This window comes from Amblyraja radiata, chromosome 19, assembly GCF_010909765.2.
Source record: "Amblyraja radiata isolate CabotCenter1 chromosome 19, sAmbRad1.1.pri, whole genome shotgun sequence".
Classification (NCBI taxonomy): Eukaryota; Metazoa; Chordata; class Chondrichthyes; order Rajiformes; family Rajidae; genus Amblyraja; species Amblyraja radiata.
Window position 1 is genome coordinate 9,362,452 of NC_045974.1, and position 17,059 is coordinate 9,379,510.

A 17,059-nucleotide genomic window follows, 5' to 3' on the forward strand; every position below is an offset into this window, starting at 1 on the left:
CTCTCTGCCTCCGTAAATTGCTCCTAATGTGTAGGATGCAAAAGTGGGATAACATAGAATTAGTGTACGGGTGATCGATGGTCGGTGGGCAGAAGGGCTTGTTTCCACGCTGTAGACCTAAAAGAGGTCTTTTGTCTACCAAGTCCATCCAACCACCGATCTCTTGTTCACACTGGTTCTATGTTATCCCACTTTCTCATCCACTCCCTGCACACTGGGGGCAATTTACAGAGACCGATTAACCTACCAACCCACACGTCTGTGAAGTGTGGGAGGAAACCCACACGGTCACAGGGAGAACATGCAAACTCCACACAGACAGCACCTGAGGTCTGAATCGAATCCAGGTCTCTACCAGCTGAGCCACTGTGCCTGCCGCCCATAAATGTTTTGTTCATCTCCTTTCCAGGTAGGAAGTTTCTGCTTAAAGCTACACTTTGGTCCATTGAATAACCTTTATGATTAAGTTGATCTTATAGAGATATATAACATCATGAGAGATGCACAGAGTCTCTTGCCCAGAGTAGGAGAATCCAGAACCAGAGGGCATAGGTTTAAATTGAAGAGGTTAAGATTTTATAGGAATCTGAGGGGCAGCTTATTCATACAGAGGGTGGTGGGTGTATGGAACGAGCTGCCAGAGGAGGTAGTTGAGGCAGAGACTATCGTGACATTTAAGAAGCATTTAGACAGGTACATGGATAGGATAGGTTTAGAGGGATATGGGTCAAACGCAGGCAAGTGGGACTAGTGTAGATAGGACATGTTGGACAGTGTGGGCAAGTTGGGCTGAAGGGCATGTTTCCATGCTGTATGACTCTATGATTAAGTGACCTGTACATCATCCTTTCCGGTCAACTTTATCCATCAGATGCTGAAAACTACAGAATTAATTCATGTTCAAACTGGAATATACTAACACTCAAAAACTAACACTCAAAATTCTAACTAACCAGATTATACCGTGAATGGGGAAATCTGTACTCACATATTCAGCAATAATTCGATTTAGTTAACAACAGAAGATAGACACAAAATGTTGGAGTAACTCAGCAGGTCAGGCAGCACCTCTGGAGAAAATGGATAGGTGACGTTTCGGGTCGATATCTTTCTTTTGAAGAAGGTCTCAACCCGAAAATTCATCTATCCATGTTCTCCACAGATGCTGTTTGACCCTCTGTGTTACACCAGCATTTTGTGTCTATCTTTGGTGTCAACCAGTGACTGCAGTTCCTCCCTACACCAGTTAACACAAGAGAGAGAGCTTGAGAACTCAGGTTGACCTAGTCAGTCTGGGGAACTATTAAGGCTGGGCCTTTGGGATCATCAAAGCGGTCATTTGTTGTCAAGTGCATAATCATGTGTATGCCAAAGGTGAGGATGTACAAAAAAATCAGCGATGTTATCAGGGCCATCCAAATAGCCCTTGTAAAGAAGGAAGTACAGTCACTGGCATAAGCAAATCGGTTGTCCTCCACGTTGAAACCCTGAATCTGTTGAAGCAAGAAGAGATTAAAAAAAAGAACAGATGAAGTACAGATTAGTATTTTTAATTAAGACCTGATCCAGTTGCATAAAAGGTTATCTTTGGCTTCGTACGGAACGTTAGAACAATGCCCGCCTTGTACATTTTATTAAGTGGGTTTGGAATCGTGATTCAGAGTTAAAGCATAAAATCAGACACAGGGCGAGGCATTCACCTTAGACTGCGCCTTCAGGTCCAATGTTATGCCCACATCTGAACATTTACAGGGACAAACCATTGCCGATGACCATGCCATTCATTTTAGAGCTTAGAGATATAGTATGGTGACAGGCCCTTCAGCCCTCAGATTACATGCTGACCATCAATCACTCTTTCACTAGTTCTTTGTTATCCCACTTTCTCGTCCACTCCCTACACACTAAAGTCAATTTAATGAGGCCAATTAACCCACAAACCCGCATGTCTTTGGGACGTGGGAGAAAACCGGTGCACCCGGAGAAAATCCATGTAGTCGCAAGGAGAACGTGCTAACCCCACACAAATTGCACCCGAGGTCAGGATCAAATCCAGGTCTCTGGCGCTGTGAGGCAGCAGCCCTACCAGCTGCGCCACTGCACATATATATATTACCAATCAATATATTACCAACTTACCTGAAACTCAGAAATTGTGATGGTCCAGGCTCCAGCAGCAACATTAGCTGGAATAAACACTACCCCAGAGAGCCCACTGGTTCCGACCAGCTGACAGTGGAAGGAATATTCATGTGGGGCTGAGATGCTGGATACATTAAACACTGCAACATTCACTTCATCCTGCAATATCTCAACAAAGTCTAAAGTAAACCAGTGCCGAGCTGATACAGTGTAGAAACGGTTCCTCATCAGAAACCTTGGAAGGAAAGCAGAATCAGTGAACAATGTTTGAATAAATTGTTTCGTGAATTATTGTGTGTTCAAACCACGTTATATTGGCTGTAACTTCACAAAAAAAAAAATATATATATAATGTTATTCAGAAGCAGAATTAATAAGTTACGGTATCTTGGATTTTTTTTTAGTTTAGTTTAGTTTAGAGATACAGCCAGGAAACAAGCCCTTCGGCTCACCGAGTTCGCGCCGACCAGCGATCCCCACAAACTACCACTATTCCACACACACAAGGGGCGATTTACAATTTTACTAAAGCCAATTAGCCTCCAAGCCTGTATGTCGTTGGAGTGTGGGAGGAAGCCGGAGCACCCGGAGAAAACCCACGCACGTCAAGGGGAGAACGTACAAACTCTGTACAGGCAGCACCCAGTCAGGAGAGGGGAAGATAGATCAGCAATGATTGAATGGCGGAGTAAATCTGATGGGCCGAATGGCCTAATTCTGCTCCAAGAGGTTCTGCTCTGATAACTTATGAACTTATAAAATGATAGTGACTTACCTGATTTCTAGAGTCTTAACACTGAGACTTGGACTTTGTTGGAGTGAATACTTGAGTGATAACCTGAAATAAAGAACATTAAAAATGTGAATAAAGAATATTTATAAAAACAGTTGAACAGAAGTTTACACGTTGGGCAGTGTAGTGTAGTTGTATTATTGTTCAATAATCTACAGGCAAAATGAATCACATTGAAATCTCAGGATCCAATTGAGGAAATGGAACACAGCTCGCTAAATACAATTAGAATTAAGAGTTAATATCGATGAGGCTTTCGTGAAAAAAAAGACTGGTTTACTAGCGTTCTTTTGGGAAAAGGAATTCAGCGTCTGGCCATTGACTAAGTAGGCTGCCAAACCATCTAATTGTTAAATAGACAGTTCATGCCATGGGTATCTGGTCCACCGGAGAATGTCGACAGCAGCTGTTGAGTTTGCTCTGCCATTTAATAGGATTATTGCTTTAGACTTTAGAGATACAGTGCGTACCAACCGTCGATCACCCCATAGACTAGCATTATCCTACACACTAGGAACAATTTACAGAACCTACACATTTTTTGAGAGTGGGAGGAAACCAGAGCTGAAAACCCACGTGTTCACAGGGCAAACAGCACACCCATAGTTAGGATCCAACCCTGGTCTCTGTAGCTTTAAAGCAGCAACTCTACCACTGTGCAGCCCACAATTAAAAAGGAATAGTGTCTAAATCCATTATAGACTTAAATCACAAAGTGTGTTTTTAAGGAAAACCTCTGTGAGCTGATATTTAGGTTTACTAGTGTTATTTCTTCAACTTACGTGACATTATCGGTTGAACACATGGAACTATCGGTGTCCACCGATCTGGAAATAAAGGTTTCATTGGTCAAGTCGATGAGTGTTCCATTGACTTTTAGTTGCAGGCTGGTAGCGTGAAAGAGAATGCAAGTGTCTGTGCCATTTGTCACATTCACTGGTGGGTACGGCATAGGACGAGTTGAATCTGAGGCCATCAATCTCCGTCCAGTGTGAATCATTCTTTCAGCGCTGCCTCTAATAACCTGGAAGATTGAAATGAGAATGTCAGACGAAGCTACTGAAGGCAGGAGCAATTAGTTAATGCAACTCATAAATCGGGATTAAAGAGAGTCATACAGTGTGGAAACAGGCCCTCTGACCCAACTTGACCTACATGAGATCCACCCGCCTGCATTTGACCCCATATACGTCTACAGTTCTGTTTAGTTTATTGTCACGTGTACCAGGGTACAGCGAAAAGCTTTTGTTGGGTGCTAACCAGTCAGCGGAAAGACAATACATGATTACAATCGAGCCATTCGCAATGTACAGATACATGATAAGGGATTTACGTCGTATTGGATGGTTCAGTTGTTTGACAACAGCGGGAAGAAACTGTCCCTGAATCTGGACATGTGCATGTTCACACTTCTATATCTTTTAAACCTGTCCTATCCATATGCCAGACTATATCTTTCTTAATGTCACAAAAGTACCTGTCTCAACTACCTCTAGGTAGCTTGTTCCATACACCCTCCGTCCTTTGTGTGAAAAAGTTACCCTGTGGCTTGGATAGAGTGGATGTGGAGAGGATGTTTCCACTTGTGGGAGAGTCTAGGACCAAAGGTCATAGTCTCAGAATTAAAGGATGTTCCTTTAGGAAGGAGAAGAGGAGGATTTTTTTTAGTCAGAGGGTTGTGAATCTGTGGAATTCTTTGCCACAGAAGTCTGTGGAAGCCAAGTCAATGGATATGTTTAAGGCAAATTCTTGATTAGTACGGGTGTCAGGGGTAATAGGGTTAGGAGAGAGAGATAGATCAGCCACGGTGGAGTAGACTTGGTGGGCCGAAAGGCCTAATTCTGGTAATATCACATGACATGACCCTTCAGGTTCCTATTAAATCTTTCCCCCCTCACTTTGGACATAGGACTTATTTAACAATATACTAAAATTCTGCAACCATTCCTTTGCACAAGCAATAACAAATGAACCCAGCAAGTTGCACATGCTTGACTCAGAGACAATTAATAAAACATCTTTCATTGCAGTTACTTTAATCTAGCCAATTTAAGACAGTCTCATAGCGATTTTAGGCATTCTATTTTTATCCACGTTATGGTGTTAACGTATTCAATGTCAGTGCTTCAATATTACTGAATAGAGTGGATGTGGAGAGGATGTTTCCACTAGTGGGAGAGTCTAGGACCATCACCTCAGAATAAAATAATGTTCCTTCAGCAAGGAGATGAGAAGGAATTTCTTTAGTCAGAGGGTGAATCTGTGGAATTCATTGCCACAGATGGCTGTGGAGGCCACGTCAATGGATATTTTTAAGGCGGAGATTGATAGATTCTTGATTAGTGCGTGTGTCAGGGGTTATGGGGAGAAGGCAGGAGAATGGGGTTGAGAGGGAAAGGTAGATCAGCCATGATGGAATTGCAGAATAGACTACATGGGCCGAATGGCCTAATTCTGCTCCTGTAACCTATGAACAACCAGACTACGTAACTGAGGTCAATGTCTATTGTGCATTGGATGCTGCCCTAGTGGTGGAAGTGATATAGTTTTCCCTGTGGCAAAGTTGGAGATGGCAGTGTTAGATCAGTTTATGTGCTTACAACTGCAGCTAATACAGTACCTGTCCATGCTTACGAGAATTCAAGGGAGACAATTCATTGCTGCAGTCCTGGGTATTGTGAAGACATCCCCATCATATGTGCCAACCCCTAACAATCCTTCTTCAGGATTGGCCATGGATTTGTTTGGCAATATGTGATGGGGATGAGTCAGAGTACAGAAGAGAGATCGAGCAACTGTCCATATGGTGCCAGCGCAATAACCTGGCCCTCAACACCAGCAAAACCAAGGAACTGATTGTGGACTTTGGAAGGAGTAGGAGGGGGACCCACAGCCCCATTTATATAAACGGGTCAATGGTTGAAAGGGTCAAGAACTTCAAATTTCTGGGCATGCACATCTCTGAAGATCTTTCCTGGTCCGAGAACACTAACGCAATTATCAAAAAAGCTCATCAGCGCCTCTACTTCCTGAGAAGATTACGGAGAGTCGGATTGTCAAGGAAGACTCTCTCTAACCTCTACAGGTGCACGGTCGAGAGCATGCTGACCGGTTGCATCGTGGCTTGGTTCGGCAATTTGAGCGCCCTGGAGAGGAAAAGACTACAAAAAGTAGTAAACACTGCCCAGTCCATCATCGGCTCTGACCTTCCTTCCATCGAGGGGATTTATCGCAGTCGCTGCCTCAAAAAGGCTGGCAGTATCATCAAAGACCCGCACCATCCTGGCCACACACTCATCTCCCTGCTACCTTCAGGTAGAAGGTACAGGAGCCTGAAGACTGCAACAACCAGGTTCAGGAATAGCTACTTCCCCTCAGCCATCAGGCTATTAAACCTGGCTCGGACAAAACTCTGATTATTAGCAACCACTTTCTGTTATTTGCACTACCAGTTTATTTATTAATGTGTGTATATATTTATATCATGGTATATGGACACATTTATCTGTTTTGTAGTAAATGCCTACTATTTTCTGTGTGCTTAAGCAAAGCAAGAATTTCATTGTCCTATACAGGGACACATGACAATAAACTCACTTGAGATACATCAATTTTCAAATAGCTTTTACACTGGTTCAACAGAGCACACTCATAAGGATGAGTCAGAAACCTTGTCTTAGTCCCGATTACAAATTCAACGTAAAATCAGGAATGGGGACTGCAAATGGCTCCTGAAACCAATGGAAAGAGGAACTGGAGCTTCCCAGAGAAAACAACACCAAAGAAAATTGCAGATATGATAGGATATCAGTTCCAGGTGAAAGATTCAGGAATTCTCACTGTAAACATTAGTTAATTATCTCAGCTCCATTGAATTCCAAAAATCTGGTGTGTAAAAAGAGTACAATTGTCGCTCCATTAATCTTTCCCATTAACTAGGGCGAGTTTTAGGTTACCAGTTTGAAGAAATTATTCATGTGTTTTACTGATATTAAGATATGATTGAAAGAATACACTCAATGAAAAGCCAGCTTATCTTGTTTGCAACAAAGAATTAAGGACAATATTTGTGTGATTTTATTTTCTTGGTTTTATTTAACAAGAACAAATTAATTGCTAACATAGTGATTAAAGTACAATGTGATCAAAAATTACACATTGTCTTTACTACTGTTTCTACTTATAATATTAAAGTTAGCCTGGCTGTTAAAATTAAATACAAATGTCCTTGTTTGTTCCTCAAAGGACAATTGGATAAATATGTGGATAGCACATTTTAGAAGCTTGTAAGCCAAATGCAGGCAAATGGGAATAACAAGTGCACAAATTCACAAGTTAAATGCGTAGAATTAGGCCATTCGGCCCATCGAATCAACTTCGCCATTCAATCATTACTGATCTCTGCCTCCTAATCCTGTTTTCCTGCCTTCTCCCCATAACCCTCGGCCCCCGTTCTAATCAAGAAATTGTCTATCTCTGCCTTAAAAATATCCATGGACTTCACCTCCACAGCCCTCTGTGGCAATGAGTTCCACAGATTAACTAACCTCTGACTAAAGAAGTCCCTCATCACCTTTTTTCTAAAAGAGCGCCCTTTAATTCTGCGGCTATGAACTCTGATCCTAGACTCTCCCGCCAGTGGAAGCATCCTTTCCACATCCCTCTATCTGTGCCTTTCATTATTTTGTACATTTCATTGAGGTCCCCCCTCAACTTTCTAAACTCCAGTGAGTAGAGGCCCAGTGCTGTCAAGCGCCCAGCATACCAATTTGGTCAGCATGGACACGTTTACATGCTGAATAGCTCTATGACTAAAAACACTGAATTTCGTAATTAATATACTACATATGTTTACAAAGAGACATTACTTGATGTTAAACCTGCCACGATCACATATTGCAGCCACATTTCTTTCAAATGTCTACTTTTCGGCCTAATTTTACTCCTATCATGTATGATCTTATGATTTTGGTTGCCACGTTACAGAAAGCATAATATAGAGCATTGTGTTGAACTAAGTGGAAACCATAGTAATGTGGAGAGAATTAAGGCATCAAGATTATTCCCATTGCAGCAAAGATGAAAGGTACAATGGATATGTCTTACAGTTTTCCTTCAGAGAAAAGAAGGAAAACAAATATGGTATGGTACCTTATAGTATGGTATAATACTTTATGGTATGGTGCTTTATGGTATGGTATGGTGCTTTATGGTAAGGTATGGTACAGCACTTTATAGTATGGTATGGAATATGCTTTATTTGTCACCTATACTGAGGTACAATGAATTTCATTTTTGGCTACAGTTCAGGACAAGTATCACTATACATAAGCACTTCGATACGTTAGATAAGCATCTCAGATATAGTACAAGTATATAGCAGCAGTACCTTGAGACAGTATTCAGAGTCACGATTTTCAAAAGAAAATAAGGTGTGATCAGTAATTAAAAATAACGCTAAAAGAATGAGAGAAGTTGTTGGGAAGATTTCTTCACAGTCTTTCACAAGAGATGATTGAGGCTGAGAGCATTGAATGTTTCAAGAGATGACAAGAGATGACCGAACCCCTTCTTCAGACACGTTTTGGCCCGAAACGTTGCCTATTTCCTTTGCTCCATAGATGCTGCTGCACCGGCTGAGTTTCTCCAGCAATTTTGTCTACCTTCGATTTTCCAGCATCTGCAGTTCCTTCTTAAACAGCTATTTTAAGATGCAGAACCAAGGTTAAACCTTGAATTGCTCTTGCATGGAGTTACTATATACACAATAAGTCACCTTGATGCAGTCAGCATCTATTTCTTTAATTATTGTGTGGATTTGGTAACAAAATACCACACAGCAAACCACTGATATATACAATATTTAATACCGAGAGAAGAAAGAGTAAAAAATATTATTTAACAGTAACTTCCAATAATTTTTTTAATATTATATTATAGCATTTGATGTATTTAATAATCTTACTGCATCTTTATAGTTTTTATTGCTTTAAACCAGCTTTCTAAGTTTACTTTAGTTTTGAGGTACAACATGGAAACAGGCCCTTCAGCCCACCGAGTCCACGCCAACCAGCGAACCCCGCACATTAACACTATCCCACACATACTTGGGACAATTTACATTTATACCAAGCCAATTAACCTTCAAAACTGTACGTCTTTGGTGTGTGGGAGGAAACTGAAAACCCATGCGGTCACGGGGAGAACGTACAAACTCCGTACAGACAGCACCTGTAGTCGGCATTGAACCAGGGTCTCTGGCGCTATAAGTGCTGAAAGACAGCGACTCTACCGCTGCGCCACCGTACCGCCCCCTAGGTTACTTCCAACATCTCTTATGAAGTATTGAATCTGCAATAACATAATGCTAGATATAGTTAGCCTAAATAAATACAATTCTTTATTTATTTAAAATAAAATCACGAGATCAAGGAGTAGACAAACTATTGGAAGCAAAGGCTTCCAAATGCTGAAATTTCTCATTCTATCCTGTCCCAAAGATGACTGATGATTCCCTCAATTCCCTGCGGTACTGATTTGGTCTCTGCTTAGTTTCTTTGCTCCTTTCCTGTCAGCTCATTCCCAATTGTTCCATTCTCATGGTAATGAATTGAAGAAAATCTCCTGATAAAAAACCTTGTAAATACACAATCTCTGCTTTCACTTTCACAGGGCGGCACGGTGGCGCAGCGGTAGAGTTGCTGCCTTACAGCGAATGCAGCACCGGAACTAGTCTAAAACTAATCTAAGCTGAAGTTTGATTATGTTGGTTGCTTTCCCAAGGCAGCATGAAGTGTAGATGGAGTCAATGGTGGGGAGTGTGGTCTGCCAAGCAGTTAGCAATCCTGCTCTTCACACAGACCAGACTCCCCACCATTGTCTGATATTTGCTTGCGCTGTTTGTGAACGTTACATATTCATCATCAAATTCTGATTCTTACTGCTGAATTTGAAAATCCAATGGCCCCACAGTCTGCCAGGATAGCTTGGCAAAATCACGAGCATCTGCTTTCTCTCAGTGAAATTCTTGGTTAAAAATTGTTATGGTTACTTAGATTAACCATTAGCCAAATTAAAACGTACTCTCACAAACTTTTGTGACTGCAGTTAGCAATTCTGCTCTTCACAAAGACCACACTCCCCACCATTGACTCCATTCATACTTCATTCTGCCTTGGAAAAGCAGCCAACAGAATCAAACTTCAGCTTAGTCTTGTTTATTATTGTCACATGTACTGAGGTACGGTGAAAATCTTTTGTTGTTGTTGTTGCGTGCTATCCAGTCAGCGAAAAGATTGCATTACATGCAAAGGTAGACAAAAATGCTGGAGAAACTCAGCTGGTGAGGCAGCATCTATGGAGCGAAGTAATAGATGATGTTTCGGGTCGAGACCCTTCTTCAGACTCGACCCGAAACGTCACCTATTCCTTCGCTCCATAGATGCTGCCTCACCCGCTGAGTTTCTCCAACATTTTTGTCTACCTTCGATTTTTCCAGCATCTGCAGTTCTTTCTTAAGCATTACATGCAAAGATATGATAACAATCAAGTCGTCCACGGTGTGCAGATACAGGATAAGTTGTAGAACGTTTAGTGCAAGATAAAGTCTAGTAAAAAACTAAAGATATTTCTTCCCTTTATTCTGTGTCTGTACGCTGTAGACAGCTTGATTGTAATCATGTGTAGTCTTTCCGTTGACTTGACGGCGTGCAACAAAAAAGCTTTTCACTGTACCTCAACGCACGTAACTTTCCTTATTCTAAAACACAGGAACACAAATCGTTTTGTTTTTGCCGGTAATAACTTGCTACTGCTTAGTCCTCTGTTCCACTCCCACCTCTCTGTGATCCAAAGCTTAAACGGGTTACCATTAAGTTTGCAAGGAAAACAAGCAAACAAGAGACATTGTTTTAAAGAGGCACTGATAACATCTGCCATTGCTAAATAATTCAATGGAACATCAAGGAGAAACCTTTTTATCCGATAAAGACCACATTAGCCAAAGATGGCCAAATGGGCAGAGAGAAAACCTGGATGCATTTCCTGCCATATGTCTGTATTTCGTGTCATTACTCACCACAGAAGGTCTCAAAGCTGTGTAAATAGCAGAAAATTGCATTCCTTTCCGTATCAAAGTATTAGTTGTCCCCCCGATTACCTTATCTAGAAATGGGATTCAAATGATATACGAGGTTCAAAACATACACAACTTAAAACAAAAACAGGTCAGTTGACCCTAACACAATCAAACTGTATTTGCTTTGGTGAAATGAAGGAAATAAATCATGGTTGTTACTTAATAAATATACTATTTATTGCGGCACTATTTTCGTAGTGTGTCGTTAGATTAATGGATTTGCCCACAGATTAAAATGAGCTTCAAACTTGAGAAATAATTCAGTAACATGCTCTATGCTGCATTTGAATTTTTATATATGAATCATTAATCATTTTGTATGGTCTTGTTATATATTGTTTGGATGGCGATGCTTTGTTTAAAAGGCTTTGAATGTATCGAGAATTTCTCTCCGAGTACATTTGTTAGTTAAGTGCTCTTATACCATTAGTAAACACAAACATACTGGCAACAGCCTTGTAGATTATAGTCATCATTGTTTAGTTTAGAGATACAGCACGGAGACAGGCCCTTCGGCCCACTGAGTCCGCACCGACCAGCGATTCCCGCACATTGACAGCAACCTGCACACACTAGGGACAATTTTACAATTATACCAAACCAATTAACCTACAAACCTGTATGTCTTTGGAGTGTGGGAGGAAACCGAAGATCTCGGAGAAAATCCATCTGGTCACAGGGAGAACGTACAAACTCTGTACAGACAGCACCCGTAGCCAGGATCGAACCCGGGTCCCTAGAGCTGTAAGAGCTGTAAGGCAGCAATTATACTACTGCGCTACCATGCCACCATGGCTAGGAATATATTTATACAGTTTCTAGGTTATTAATTATCAGCTTATTAAGAGAATTGATCTTCTATATCCACATCATTAGTCTTGACTTGAAGGTTACCACTTTAGTAAAACAAATGAAGGTGAGTGGTACAATAGTAGACAGAGGTGATAAGAATGTGGGGAGAATTTAAAAAAAAATAGGATTCATGTAAAAAATAGACACACAATGCTGGAGGAACTCAGCAGGTCAGGCAGCATCTCCGGACAAGTGACGTCTCGGGTCGGGACCATATTCAGTCTGATTATAGAGTAGGGAGCGTGGGGCAAATTGTTATGTTTCATGCACAATCAGTGTAAATAGGTGGGTGATGGTTGCCCTGGACTGGGTGGCCAAAGGGTTTGTTTCCGTGCTGCATCCGGGAGCCTGCGGACTTAACATCATAGAGCTCGCGGTCCCTTGGTTAGGGATCGACTTTGGGAGCTCCAACTCCAGAAGTTTCGACCTCCCCGATCGCGGGAGCTTCAATGGCCCCGACCGCGGGAGAAATGGAGGGAAGAAGATAATACGTTATTGCCTTCCATCAAAGTGCTTTGTGGTGGATGTTTATGTTCATTTTTATGTAGTTGTGTGTCTTGTTGCTTTTTTGGTCTGGCTGTATGGCAAATCAAATTCTTTGTATGTTTTCACATACTTGACTAATAAATCAATTAATTACAATTACAATCTCTCTGACTTTATAATAATTAATTGAACTGGAATGAATACAAAAAACCCAACTCAGATTTAACCTGCAGGCTACCAGTTAGGACCAGTTCCAGCTTGTGCTTAAATCATTCCCACAGTGTCCAAATAAGAGCAAAAACACATTTCTAAGGTATCGTGGAACAATAATGGTGATTTACAAGTTATTTATAAAAGTGGGTAATATAATCTTTGGCAGGAAATAGTTCACCTATTTAACTTCAGAGTGTAAGATGTTGCTAAGTGTTTGCATTGTGAAGAAATAATTATCTAAAGTTAGTATTTAACCTTTAAATAATTTGCACTGAGTTAAACACATTTCAGCATTGACTTCTTTCCATTTGTAAGAACAATGGTGTTCCTGAGAAACTCGGTAAAGTTTAGCGCCCAGACCATATTAAAACTGGGGCGGCAGTGTGCTGCAGCGGTAAAGTTGCTGCCTTACAGCGCCTGGGTTTCATCCTGACTACAGCTGCTGTCTGTACAGACTTTGTACATTCTCCCTGTGACCGCATGGGCTTTCTCCAGGTTTCTCCCACACTCCAAAGACGTACAGGTTAATTGGCTTTGGTAAAATTGTAAATTCTCCCTCGCATCCAGGATAGTGCTAGTGTAAGGGGCGATTGTTGGTCGACGCAGACTCGGTGGGCCGAAGGGCCTGTTGGCGTGCTGTGCCTCTAAAGTAAAGTCTAAACTGTGACAAAGGTAATTAAAGATGCAGTGTGACAAGGCGCTGAAAATATCCAGCTTCATTTCCATTCCAAACCTGCTGGTTCAAATTTATGTTAGTTCATCGTTTCTTTAATGCAAACCTTAACATCTAATCACTGGTTTTCTAAATCATCAACATGCCCATGAGAGCACTCCCAAGGCAGCTGTTGAACAGATTAATTTTTAAAATATCACTTAGCTTGTTTTTAATGGGCATCTTAATGGGATGAAGGCAGTTAAATATGAGGTGCCATTAGGAATACGAACACACTAATGTTTAAGAACACAATAAACCATGCTTTTTTCATAATCTACCTGATCTTATCAATTTCATATCTTGAAGGAAGGTTATGCATCAATAATATTGTCATGATCTGCAATATTCATCGGTTCCTAATCTCCATAAATAACACTGATCTCCTGTCTTCCACAGACAAGGCCACTGTCTAGAAATTAAAGGGAACCTCCAAAGGAACAATATACGTGTTCACTCAAAGGGTGGTGGGCACATGGAACGAGCTGCCAGAGGAGATATGTGTCGGAAGGAACAGCAGATGCTGGTTGAAACCGAAGATAGACACAAAATGCTGGAGCCTCTCAGCGGGTCAGGCAGCATCTTTGGAGAAACGGAGTAGGTGACATTTTGGGCTGAAACCCTTCTTCAACCAATCTTCAAACTGAAGAAGGGTTCCAACTCAAAATGTCACATACTCCTTTTCTCCAGAGATGCTGCTTGACTCACTAAGATACTCCAGCATTCTGTGTCCATCTTCTGCCAGAGGAGATAGTTGAGGTTGGTGTTATAACAGCATTTAAAATTCACTTGGACAGGTACAATGGTTATGATAGGTTTAGAGGGATATGGGCCAAATGTGGGCAAATGGGACTAACTTAGATGGGGCCTTTTGGTTAGCATGGATTAGTTGGGCCAAAGGGCCTGTTTCTATGTGGTATGGCTCAAAGTGATTGGCACAGAAGGGCAAATGGGTGCTTTGTTCATGGACTTCCTGGCACAAGGTTCAGTAGCATAACTGGTCCAAGCCATGATCCACTGCAGTTTGTAAAATCAGGTGCATCTTGGTCTATGTCTGGGAAAGGGGGACGTCATGGCGGAGAGAGATTCGGAAATAGGTAGGATGAGAAACAAGCTCTGAGCCTTGGGGGTGAGATGCGGAAGTCACGGTAGACAAGTGTGGATCCAATGGCATGTTGGGGGAGATCAGGTGTTGGGTTGGGAAGGGATGCCGACAGTTGTCGGGATCAGTGTAGAAAAGAAAATCCCAAAAGGCAAAACTGCAGATGCTGAAATTCTGAAATAATCACAGAAAATCCTGTTCACTCACTCATCGGGTCAGGCAGGATCCATGGACAGAGTACAATGGTTATTCCAGGTCAAAGATTCTTTGTCACACATCAGGACGAAGACCCTTTGTCAGTGTAGGTTTTGAGAGGCAGAATATTGAGGTCATAAGGAATAGGAGTAGAATTAGGCCATTTGGCCCATCAAGTCTACTCTGCCATTCAAGCATGGCTGATCTATCTCTCCCTACTAACCCCATACCCCTGCCTTATCCCCATAACCTCTGACACCTGTACTAATCAAGAATCTATCTATCTCTGCCTTAACAATATCCACTGATTTGGCCTCCACAGCCTTCTGAGGCAAAGAATTCCACAGATTCACCACCCTCTGACTAAAGAAATTCCTCCTCATCTCCTTCCTAAAATAATGTATTTTAATTCTGAGGCTACGACCTCTAGTCTCAGACTCTCCCACTAGTGGAAACTCTATCCTTTGACTATTCTGTATGTTTCAATGAGGTCTCCCATCATTCTTCTAAACTCCAGCGAGTACAGGCCCAGTGCCGACAAACGCTCATCATAGGATAACCTACACATTCCTGGGATCATTCTTGTAAACCTTCTCTGGACCCTCTCCAGAGCCAGCACATCCGTCCTCAGATAGGGTAGGTATTGAGAAAGCAAATAGTTGGAAGGATGAATAGCATATCACTAGATGGATCAGGTGAGGGATTGTATGAATGGAGAAGGGCGGGGTGAGTGGACATGTTCACATGGCTATCATGTGAGAATGGTTAAGTAGCTTAGGGTCACAACAAGGGTGGGAGGTTAGGGAGCTCAAATGATAGAAACATCAGTACTAGGTAAGTATTTCACTATGAGGCCTCCCATCTCCATCACTGTAAGGCACTATCCCAACGTTTAAGAAACAGTTAGACAGGTACATGGGTAGGACAGGTTTGGATGGATATGGGCCAAACACAGACAGGTGTGACTGGTGTGGATGGGACATTGGCCGGAGTGGACAAGTTGGGCCGAGGGGCCTGTTTCCACCCTGTATGATTCCATGACGCGATCCAAGTTCGTTTTCAAGCATTGGGTTCAATGCCCATTTAAGTAAGACTATTAAAATAGATCTCACAAGCACAATGAATGCTTTTACGGTTTAATCTGTTCATGGGCTACAAATATATGAGATAAATAATCACAGATATAATTCAGGTGCATGTATACACCAAGTGTATCAGGCATTAGCCCAATAGAAGCATGGAAGAAAATTACTAACATTATAATATTCACATTATATCCCCAATTTTTCTTTGCAAGTGACTCCCGTTTAAGCAAGAGGTACACAAAAACATGGCAGCATGTAATTCAATATTTCATCCAGCTTCACATGTACAATGTTTATAATGCTCCATAGAATATTGATCTATCGAACCTACTGGGTGGGCAACTACAGTAAAGGGCCTGTCCCACGGGCATGCGACTCCATGCGGTAAGCGCGACCTAAAGGGCCGGTCCCACCAGCATGCGCCTGCATGCGGCAAGCGCGACCTAACCAGAAGCGGGGGCCACGCGGAGATCGAGTGAGTGACATGAAGTACGAGCGAAGTCCGCGGGAAGTTCGTGCGTGGCGTCGAGGCGGCTGCGGGCCAGCGGGCCGTTGCCGCACAGAATTTTTGAACACGGTCAGTTTTTCGGAACCCCGCGCGATGTCGGGACCAGCTCCGCACAACTACATACGGCTCCGGCGATCGAAGTGGGACCGGCCCCGCGAGGCCGTACGGCTCAAGCGACCACGTTAGTTGCGCTTGCCGCATGCAGGCGCATGCTGGTGGGACAGGCCCTTTAGGTCGCGCTTGCCGCATGGAGTCGCATGCCTGTGGGACAGGCCCTTAAGTTCAGTCTTAGCCAAAAAAAAACGTGACATCAAAATCAGTCTTACCATTGTTGCTCAGACCCTGTGCCATTTTGACGTTAGTCATGCTGTTCATGAAGATAGAGACAAATTACTATTTTTTTATCTTGAGTGTGCTACCATGGCAATCTTAAACAAAACTAATATATATTGTTCACTAAATGACACTTTATTTTTTGTTGCATATTTAAACCAATATCTAATTCTTTGCCATACCACGAGAACTGTAAATAACAAGATAATTCAGTTTTTTTATTAGGGTGATGATGAAGAATTAATTCGACCATGCTGCTAGCCAAACTTTCAAAGAATCTATGTGTAGGAAGGAACTGCAAATGCTGGTTTAAACCAAAGATAGACACAAAATGCTGGAGTAACTAACTCAGCCTCTGGAGAGAAGGAATGGTGACGTTTCGGGGCGAGACCCTTCTTCAGACTGAGAGTGGGGGGAAAGGAAACCGAGAGATATAGATGGTGATGTAGTCATACAGCGTGGAAATGGGCCCTTTGGCCCAACTTGCCCCCACCGGCTAAA

The 17,059-nt window shown here is 42.1% G+C and overlaps 1 protein-coding gene across 1 annotated transcript in view; it reads right to left on the minus strand.

Annotated features, from left to right (window-relative positions):
- Positions 1-706: 706 nt before the first annotated feature.
- The window catches only part of LOC116983797 (V-type proton ATPase subunit S1-like), a 34,289-nt gene continuing 17,936 nt past the window's right edge, over positions 707-17,059 (minus strand). Inside the window, exons 5-10 of the mRNA XM_033037628.1 lie at positions 16,552-16,592; positions 11,013-11,098; positions 3,718-3,959; positions 2,918-2,980; positions 2,140-2,377; positions 707-1,493 (exon numbers count right to left, since the gene is read on the minus strand). Coding sequence (XP_032893519.1) covers positions 1,284-1,493; positions 2,140-2,377; positions 2,918-2,980; positions 3,718-3,959; positions 11,013-11,098; positions 16,552-16,592 — 880 coding nt within the window. The 3' untranslated portion in view covers positions 707-1,283. The remainder of the gene's footprint in view (positions 1,494-2,139; positions 2,378-2,917; positions 2,981-3,717; positions 3,960-11,012; positions 11,099-16,551; positions 16,593-17,059) is intronic.